Genomic DNA, 10,855 nt, shown 5'->3' with positions numbered 1-10,855 from the left:
GTTTCATAGTGCCGGTGTTCTGGCAGTTGTCTGGGGGATGCCAGTTCTTCCAATGTCTGTGTCTCCATCATTGATAGTAGAGGGTGTGGCGTTGCCGGAGTTACCAGCATATTCACTCGGTATTGGCCGATCCTGTAACAGTGCTGGTACACAGTGCTACCGACATGTTATTACCAGACCGGTAATGAGGGCCATGCTGTACCAAATGGATCATAAAAGGGTTGTGGAACCATTTAAACAGTCTGTGGGCCTCATTTTTTAAGCTTACCGGCACCCTTGTTTCCAGACCGCCACAGTAAGAGTTTGCCTGCAGTGGCCATTGTACCCGGTAGGCAGGACCACCAGCATTGTACCCGGTAGGGTTAGACATGCTGGGTGCAACGGCCCCTGCAGGCAGACTTTTCATGGAAGCACCAGCACCGTTAGCAGTGGTGCTGGTGCTTCCGTCTCCCCACTCCCGTGGAGTCCTATAGGACTCCACGGGAGTGGGGAGTTACCAAATCTGCCGCCTGAATTCCCACAATGTCCGTAATGTCCCGGCAGCACCGGGAAGTCAGGCGGCGGATTCAGTGTTTCCAGGTCAGCGGCAACCCACCAGTGGCACCGGCGGGTTACCGCCAACCTCAAAATGAGGCCCAAGTGTGTTGTTATTTTTTCTATTTTTATCACTTGAAGGGTGGTTCTAAAAGAATCATTTGCAGGGTGAAAGGGGATACGAAGTATGGGGTTCTGCTCTTGAAAAAGCTCTTCGTAGCACTAGACACAACTGTCTACAAGTAAGATAAAAAAGCAATGAGAGAATCATACATGTTTCTTGTTGGCATGGTAGAATAACCATGGTTATCCCAGAGGCCACGTTGGGCATAATCACATTTATGTGGTGGGCATGGCTATATAACGCGGTTACAGAAAGATCATAAAAATACTCAAACTATACCATTTTTAATGTTTTCACAGTGTTAACAGGGCTGAAATAAATGTAGCGTAGCATATGGTTGTTGTACTAATAAATGCTTTTTAAGTGTTGTCTTAAAACTGCCATGTAGGCACGGTTAGCGCACATGCGGCTGTGCAGGTGCGATTATACCCACGGTTATTTGGTCAGTCAATGGCCATTGAATGATTTTGACATGCATTTGTAACCTCAGCTATACAACAGCATTATAACTCTGCTTACAATACCGGCCAATAGGGATTTGCCTTTTATCGTCACAATTATGGGCTGTGGAAACCGAACAATGTACATGGCTAATAGTGAAAGAAATCATTTTTTATACCATTCCAATGACTTGGATATGTTTGATTGTGATGTGTCAGGTGATAAATGTGATTGTTCAGAATATTGTGGAGGAAAATATAATTTTTTAAATGGAACAAAAGGTGATGTGGAATGTAAAGGTGACATATATAAAAATAATTGGCTAACTACATTTTTTTTTTGGGGGGGGTTTACAACATCACTGTAGAGTATATGAAAAAAGAGGTAAGTGGTCAAGCTGTAGACAGATATTTTTGACTGGAAGCACAGGATATTCTATTTTTGGGGAAAAGAAAATGAATAAACCATCCAAGGGCCATCCAAGGGCTATGTTGCAAGTTTTTTTTTTTTAATTCTATGAAGGTATGTAGTAGTGGAATCGGAAAAGTAGAGAGGTTCTTGCAATAAAAGTACATTTTTTGGTATAATTTTGAAACAAAAATACAATTTTAAGAGGCAACTGTAGAAGGTATTTAAGCATATTTAAAATGTAATGTGTGTTGTGCAAATTTGTTTTTTAAAACCGTAGAATAGTAGAAAAAAATCATTGCTTTTTAAATGTATTTATGTGTGTGTGTGTGTGTGTGTGTGTGATAGGTAGTCTTTAAAAGGACTATTATTCAGTACAATGATTGTACTTTTGCAACCAAGTTGGATTGCTGATTTAATGTTGTCAAGGAAGAGAGCTTGTCCTTGATCAGTTAGATGTTCTTCATCATGTCTATAAAGATTAAACGTGATGTTGTTGTTGGATATCCAGATATGTGTGTGATCTCTCATGAAAGCAGAAACTACTTCATTCACATTTTTCCAAGATTTCTCTATTCTGGAATTGCATCTGGTGGTCCACTTCCATTTTTGTCACTGAGTTATGTTGGAAGAAATTAAGGTGGTGTGAGGAAAAAGTTCCCTGGGTTTATCCAAATCTTCTTTTATAATCAAAGACAGAGACATGCCTCATACATTCCCCAAATCATTGCCTCCACAATGAATGAGAATGACATCTGACAGTTCTGTGCTTCTCAGATGCAACAATTTAGGAACATTTTATCACTGCTGCATTCATCACAATCCAAACCATTTAATTCTAAAATAAGGTAAACCCAGGGTGATGTCAATATGTTTCCATTCACCCTTCCGCCTCCAAGACTGGCCACTAGTGCAGATTGAGCCCTAGGCCCGTTGGTGTTTCCACAAGGATGTAGAACCTCGTTTTGCAGCATCTATGCAACTTCTGCCCACCATCGTGGTAAGTTTGCTTCCACTGTTGTACCGTGGCTAGTGTGCCGGGGGCTGGTTTCGCAGCGGGTCAAAGTCAGATGGGTTCTTAAGTATGAGTTAGGGGAAGTGCCAAGTCTTATGAGCTTTTCAGAATGTCATGTATTCTTGCATGTGTCAAATGACAGGGGGCGGAGAGTTCCAGATTGTTGACACGTGGTTTGGGAAGTCTGACCGCCAGACCTGGCTGACTAAGAGGGGGGCCACAAGGAGGAGGGCAGTGCTTGACCTCAGGTTGTGGGTAGGAAGACAGGGCGTAATCTTCCCATGTAGTAATTTGGGCCGGTCGTGTGCACGGCTCAGTGAGTAATGCACAAGATTTTGAAGGTGGCTCGTCGTCCAATCAGGAGCCAGTGCAGTTTGTGGAGTACATGTGTGATGTGGTCCCTTCAGCCGAGGGCAAGGAGGAGCCTGGCTGTTCTGGATTCTTTGGAGTGTGTACAGTTGGTAGGCTCGTGCACCCAGGTATAGGGAGTTTGCATAGTCAAGTCGAGACATGACAATGGAGATAATTGCTTTCAGTCTGTGAGGGTAGGTATGAAGGAAAATAAATGGAAGTTTATCTGGTATCTAATTACTCTGCTATAAATGAATGAACATTACAGAACCACCTCACCATGTCAGCACTATCCATTTAGGGATTCTGGATTGTGCCTTCTGTGAAGGCCAGATTATTTTACTGACAGCTGGATGGCAGTTTCTCTGAGACCTTATACTGATCAAAACTGAAGCCACAATTCTCTTGTGTGATGTGTACAGGCGATCAATGTGTACTGATTTACTAATTCAGCCAAATGCAGTCAGACACTGTTCTCTGAACTATGTATGCAATCTGTCATTTCTGTGCTAATTAGGTAAAATGGAGTCTGCCATCGCTGTGCTAAATGGATTTCATGGACGACGGAACTTATTTGCATATTCTTCATAATGAAAAATAGCACTTCTTTGCTAAATGTAATTGTGTACTGATATAAACAAGGCACGCTACTATTTGCGCCCAAACTTTTTCAAAGCATTTTACAAATGTAGGAAATGGGAAAGAGGAAAAAGGAGTTACACGATTTGACCAAGATCACACATCTGTCGTTGTGTGATGATGGATGCCAAGAGTAGCATTGGAATTTGGACGAATTCCGAAATGTGACAGTGATTGCACCCAATAAAGGCATTTGTTTTTTTTTAAATCAGATATCGAGTTGGGAGTCGACCCGACTGACAATTGCTTTGGTAAAACTGTTATCCAGTGCTGGGGTGTTGAGAATGATAGTGTTGGTCACTTTCTTTTAAAGTGGTAGTAGCCCCCTGGTTCAGCATTGACTAGAGAGCCCGTTGAGTACCAGAAACATTGGATTGTAGCATAATTGCGGCGCCTTCTAGCTCATCAATAAACAAGACATTCTAATCCGAGTATAAATGATCGAGATTGTATTTGATTCATGTGATGCCAACTGCAAACTGTTATTTTAATTTGAAATGCTTAGCATAGATGTTTAAGATGACTGCTTTGTTGTACTTGGGTAAGGTTACCAAATAACAAACAATAAGACAATACAAACTAAAATGTGGGCTTCAAAGTGTACAATATTAGCAACTAGAAGGAGATTCAACGCTACCGAGCACATTATGTAGACAGAGGCCATAAGTCACCATTCAGAAAACACTTGATGGCCACTGTGTTTTTATCACAACTTGAATGAACACAACATAGAGGCGCCACATCCAAAGCACGTATGCTTCTAATCACCAAATACACACTAAAACATTCTTGGGGAATAACGCTGTCTTAATGCAGGCAACTGTGACAAGTTGACGTCTGCCCTGCAGGAGTGCAAGGATGAGTAGAGCCTAAGGCACCCACTCAGCCCTCACATGTCACAAACCAAGAGTCAATACAATCATAAAGTCAAACGAGGTGCAGTTAAGAGATATACCTCCTTCACCTTTTGTGGTAAATTGGGCACAGGGGAGCCTATGCTCTCAATATCAGGGACATCATTTTACCAAAATGTTAGGTGTAGCGGTAGTGACATCACACTATCCTTGACCTCTGATGACATCACAATATGTGATGTCATTTGACCCCACCCCCAAGTGACATCGTGGCAAGTGATGGCACACAACCTTTCACCCCTTGACAAAACTGGAAGTGGTATCATTTTTAGTCAGTACACTATGAAAAATAAGGTTATGATATCACTGTAATTCGATATACATTTCATAGATATACCATTACTACTAACCTCGCTCATCAAACCTAAGACAAAATGTATTGTCCTTTGTGATTTGAATCTCGGATTCAATGACAGACTAGACCACGAAGCAGAAGCCCTACATAATGTTCCTAAAGGTATGCTGCTCACACAACTTGTGAACGTGCCCACCCACATTAAAGGGAGAACATTGGACTGGGTACTATCTCTTAATACCCCAGTCTCCATAGAAACGATTACCCCACTACATTGGACAGATCACCATAGCATTACATTTACTATTGTGTGTAATGAACTGGAAACACCTAAGCCCATCACATTAAATTCCTATGGAACTAAGAATATTCACAAACTCTCAGCTGAAAACCTGAACCCAATTGTAAAAAACACCCTCACAGATAAACTGATTACCAACGAGAACCCATGTTCCCTGCCAGATACTTATCGTAGCTGTCTCACAAACACAATAGATATCTTAGCACCCTGTGTCCCTAAAATCAGAGGATCTGATTAAAAAAAAAACTCTTTCTGGTTTAATGAGGAAATAGTATCATTCAGGCGGACCAAACGCTCACTTGAACACCTCTACAACAAATCTCATTCTCCCGAGGCAGCTGACACCTTCAACTCTGCAAACAAAATGTATAAAGCATCTATCATTGCACACAAAGCAAACACGCTTAATACCAGGATTAGTAATGCTTCTTGTGACTCAAAATAACTATTCCCTATCCTCAAAGAGCTGGAAAACCCCATCCCAATTATCAATCCTGTTCAACATAGCAAAGAATGGTGCACTACCATCCAAGATGCCCTGGCCAACAAAATCAAACTATTACTAAATAAATTCACCACTAAAAGAACAATATTAGCGGAAAACAACATACCATGATGGACTCAACCATGAATTCCATAGTATGTAACACCCCTACCTTCCATTTCTCATCAGTCTCCCAAGAAGCAGTGCTTAACACTATAAGTAAATTGAAAGCATCAAACTGTAAAGGGGATATCTTCCCTGCCCATTTAGTTAAACTATGTACCCCCACTCTTACCCCTATCATCACTAACTTTGTTAATGCATCGTTCAATTCTAACTTAGTCCCAGCAAGTATTAAATAAGCCTGGGGAAATGCCACTATTAAAAAAACCTATGCTAGACCCCTTAATTCCAACCAACTATAGGCCCATAACTACGGTCCCATTCCTTCTCAAAATGATTGATAAAATAGCATATAACCAAATACAATCCTATCTCGAACAGAATAAACTCCTTGGAGCTAGACAATCTGGGTTCAGGCCCAACCATAGTACAGAAACTGCGCTTACTGACGTGAGAATTCAAATAGACACCATAAAAGACTCAGGAAAAATGGCCATATTAATGTTGTTAGACCTATCGGCAGCGTTCGACCTCATAGACCATGACGAACTTTGCGAGACATTAGCTAAAGACTTCAGTTTCTCTAATAATGCCACTCTCTGGATCAAATAATTTCTAACTGAACGTACATCCAGAGTCGCCATTGGAAAAGATGAAGCAGGCCCCATTGCTGTCCCCATTGGAGTACCCCAAGGATCATGCCTCTCCCCCACCCTTGACAACCCATATACTAAACTTCTATTTTCAGCACTAGACGATATGGGTGTCATCTACACAAATTTTGCAGCTGACACCCAGATCCGTATTCCCATTATTGGAAACTACGCCCAAGATACCCAGACCATTAACAAAATATATGCCATCATTCAAAATTGGATGGCAATAAACAGCCTCTGTCACAATGATGAGAAGACAGAGGTTCTCATTGTAGGATCCCAATCCAGAATAGGCTCACTCCATCCAAATTACACGGATATCAATATCGACGGCGACATGATACCAGTTCTCAAGCAAGTTAAAAGCACTGGTGTCTATCTAGATGCCAATCTCATCATGATAAAAAAACACATCTCAGCCCTCTCATCTTCCACAGCTTTCACAGCTAAACTCATTGCTCAAAGCCGTCAATTCCTTACTCCCTCCAATTGTATAACGTTAGCTAGAGCACTGATATTAACTAAGCTTGACTATTGTAACGTGCTATTACTACGAACCTCCAGTACCCATATAAGTAAACTACAACTGCTACAGAATAAAGCCCTTAGAGTGGCACTAGGTATAAAGAAATCAGACTGCATCTCTAACATCAGGCGAGGAAACCATTGGTTGCCCATCAAAGCCAGGATCATTTTCAAAACTCTATGTACTGTACATAAATGCCTCACTAACAAAATGGCCCTATTAGAAATTCTGGGCTATAAAAGCACCAAAGCAGGAGGGAGTAGTTTCAGAGTCCTCGCCCCTACCTTATGGAACTCCCTTCCACTCAGAATTAAACATGAGGAAACCATTGTGAGATTCAAAAAATGGTTCAACCAATACTGATGGACTAAGATATCCTGTCTGTACCTAGTAAATATAGGCCCACACTATATCTACGAACAATGCAGGACCTCCTATAAGCTCTCTTTTCTTGCTAATTTATGTAACTATTTCGTTTTCAGAGCCACTTGGCCAAATGTCATTTTACCTGTTTCATTGTAATATTTTATAGGTAAATATTAAGCTCTCTGTAACCTTGCTGTGATATCTAAGGGTCTGGGCATGTAACAAATGAAATAAATAAAACAAATAAAATAAATAATCCAAAAGTGTATCACCATATGTAGCATTAATATGACTGTGTGTATATGCCCATTTTAAGAAATGACTGGGAATGTGAGCAGTATATAGACAACTGATCAGGGCGACCCCGGTTGTACAAAAAGACTCACACAATTGGAACACTATTTATAACATCAACTATTATTGTGCACAAATATTCATAAACAGTCAACACGTCTGTGTTTCGGCCTATAGCAGTTCATATAGCTATTGATAACAATGGCCTTCATCAGGACCGGGAATTGTGACCCGCACTCTTCACAACACTTCCTTGTGGTGTGGCTTGTGCGTCAATATTGTCACACGGCATATCGCAAAAAGGCCACGCTTTTGGTTGCAGCCACGTTATCCTTATGGAATGTGTATTCTAAGACTTCAGGTTTCCTATTTGTGTGCCAAAGGTGAATTTGTACTTGCACTTGTAGTCTTAATTGTGTGTGGTGTTCCCAAATGGTACTGCATATGATTCTGCCTAACAGACTTGAGGTGTCCTATTTGTGCCCCAATTTTGTGATCTGTTAAATCATGTGGGTTTGGTGGCAGAAGGGTCCTCTCTTGTCTGTAAGATTAATTAGCGGGTTTTGGGAGCACAGAGCGCAGCACCACTGCACAGGATCAATGTATAGCATGTTTTTTTTTTTAAGTGCAGCGCCACTGCATGGATTTGGTACATTGATATAATGTGGTACAGCAAGACATGTGTTATTGAGCATTTGTATGCAGCGCCACTGCATGGGTTTAATGCAATTGCTTCAAGCTGTGTGTTGCCAGTGCAACATATGGATATGTAAATGAAGACAGCCTACACAGATTAAAAACGAACCATTTTCTCATTTAAAAGCGCATTTTATTTTTCATATTCAAAATGCACACCATTTTTTCTTTTCATCTGAAATGCCTATGTTGCAAGAGACACATTTGAAGATTAATGAACTAATATAATTAACCCTATTAACATGATTCTACATTCTTAATAATATAATGTGTTCTCCACTGCAAAATGAGGCAGGCTGAAACTCATTTCAGACTGTGTGCAGATTTATTTTTTCTCTCTTCTGGTTTTTCTGTGCTGCTTTGTCCATAGTAGTTCCAGGAAACAAGGATTCGAATAGCAGGGAAGTCGTTTTGTTACAGTTGCTTACTGTAAAACATTTCTATTGTGTGCAGAGGGTGGATAGGGCATGATAGAATTTTATTGGTTAGGATCCTTTGGTAGGCGGTAACCAGAGCTTTCTTGTATAATCTCGGGGAAGAAGCTGGGGAGAGGACATCTTGACACAGCTCGGAGAAGGACTGGGTTGATAGCTGGGGATGCCTGAATCCTAAAGCAGATTCAACTTGGTTGCAGAGACTGGGATTTCCAGTCAACAAGTCCCAGTTTGAGTGACAGCAAATGCTTGTCCTTGCTGGGTGAACACATCCAGAAGGCGGCCAGCCGAAGAATTTCACATGCTGAACAGATTAGGTAATTATACATTGCAAAGTACGGGGGCAGAGTGTGTGAATGCAAAACTATTCAGTCAGTGTAGAAGAAAGAATTCAAGTGTCTTATCAACAGGTTTAATGTTGCAAATTAGACTATTCTCGCCGCTCACAGATAATGTTGTTACTGTGCTATTTCATTTATTTCTGTAAAAAGGGTGAGATTGTGTTTAAATGCAACTTTTATAATACACAAAAATATCTGAAAGCAGACGGGTAGTGTGTTTTATTTTCTCCTTCCTTTGTGCATTTACCAATACAGTGCTGATGATGTGGGGAGATGTTTAGACAGTGCAATTGTCATTTTTAAGGTAGCTAAAAATAAGACTTGGCTGCCGCTGTGTGCACAATTTCATTCAGTATGAGCAATTATAACTAACTGTGTGTGTTATAGCCGGCTGCCGGAGGTCTATGAGTTGGCAGTAAGAGAGGCCCTGGACATAACTCACCAAACGTAAATAAGTTGGTGATAAATACCACATGTTAGCTCGCTGTTGTAAATAATTCAGTGAGAAATTGCCCATGGTGGCACACTAAAAATGAAAATGTGGTGTTCCTGAAATGCAAGCCTGAGGTCTCTCTAGTGATCACACGAACAACCTAAACAAAAATAAGGGATTCTGTATATTGGGGCCACAAATAAAACAAAGGAATTATGCTCACCAAAAATACCACCGACCACGCATACCAACCACGCATGTCTGTGTACTGAAATAATGCATATCCACTGTATTATTATTATACGTAACCCAATCTGAATACAAGGGGTGATTGTTGCTAAATTATTTTTCGGCGGTAAGAAAATACCGCCAGGCCCCAAATCTACACAAAATACCCAACATGTCCCTGGACATGCGTTTGGTAGTCCTGTGTACTTCTAAGTCAAGATGTTCCTCTCTCCTACTCTGTGTCTATGGAACAGGAGAGGGAAACATCTTGACTACCCAACAGTACACAGGACTGCCAAGCGCATGTCCAGAGAATTCTCCCTGACACAGTCTTAGAATACACAGTCCAATTTTAACGACAATTCATCAAAGCAACTCGCCTACATGGTCCGCTGTTTGGCAGTGATGATATGGTCAGTGTGCATTTGCAGGAGACTGCTGTGAGTTGTTTTCTGGATGGTGAAAAACGGCATCACTTGAGGGCAAGCACATCAAAATCGGGTGGTGGATGAAATCTGGCCCAAAAGAAATAAGTTTATATATGTGATGGAGAGTCCAACTTTAGATATGCCAAGGACTTTTAAAAGGACATTTTTAAATGTTCAAATAATTAAATTGCCAAATCTTTGAAGCAGAAAATAAAACTAAGCAATCATGTGTAGTGAAAGCCACATAAATATTTGATTTATCAGCTCTGTTGCATGCATCAGTGATCGGGTAGAACAATGGCCTTTGGAAGTTTTAAAAACCTTGTTGGGAGGAGTCTGGAAAACATGCATTCATAGACATTTTACTATTTATTCCAGTGTAAATTCGATTTGACCTAAATGGATGGACATTCAACGCAATGTCATGCCTTTGATACCCATGATTTATAACAATAATAATAATTTAGCATCTATATAGCGCTACAAACCCTCAGGTATCTGAGCGCTGCTTATTATTAACCACGGTCTGTGGTGCTCATTTATCGACCTCGGAAGGATGAAAGGCTGACTTTGGCCTTGCAGAGATTCGAACCTGTGTCAACAGGCTCTGCACAGATGTCAAAGCGCTCTACTCGCTGTGCTAACGGACCATCTTTACATTAAATTAGTCCCACGTCAGAGGCGGTGGGACAGCTCTGTGGCTAGATGTGACTTTAAAAGCATCTTCGTTTTTCTCTGGCAACTATACCCCAATGTAAGGTATTATGGGCCTGATTCATGGAATGTTTAGCATGGTGCAAAGTGACTTTGCACCGCCAACAAAC

The 10,855-nt window shown here is 40.9% G+C and overlaps 1 protein-coding gene across 1 annotated transcript in view; it reads right to left on the bottom strand.

Moving 5' to 3' along the window:
• Positions 1-665: 665 nt before the first annotated feature.
• The window catches only part of LOC138528149 (olfactory receptor 52P1-like), a 76,846-nt gene continuing 66,656 nt past the window's right edge, over positions 666-10,855 (bottom strand). The window contains exon 4 of the mRNA XM_069639601.1: positions 666-770. Coding sequence (XP_069495702.1) covers positions 666-770 — 105 coding nt within the window. The remainder of the gene's footprint in view (positions 771-10,855) is intronic.

Source organism: Ambystoma mexicanum, chromosome 7q, assembly GCF_040938575.1.
Source record: "Ambystoma mexicanum isolate Mex_15411 chromosome 7q, UKY_AmexF1_1, whole genome shotgun sequence".
In the NCBI taxonomy this organism is placed as follows: domain Eukaryota; kingdom Metazoa; phylum Chordata; class Amphibia; order Caudata; family Ambystomatidae; genus Ambystoma; species Ambystoma mexicanum.
Note: the sequence above shows the minus strand (reverse complement) of the source record. Positions and strands in the feature narration are given on the sequence as shown.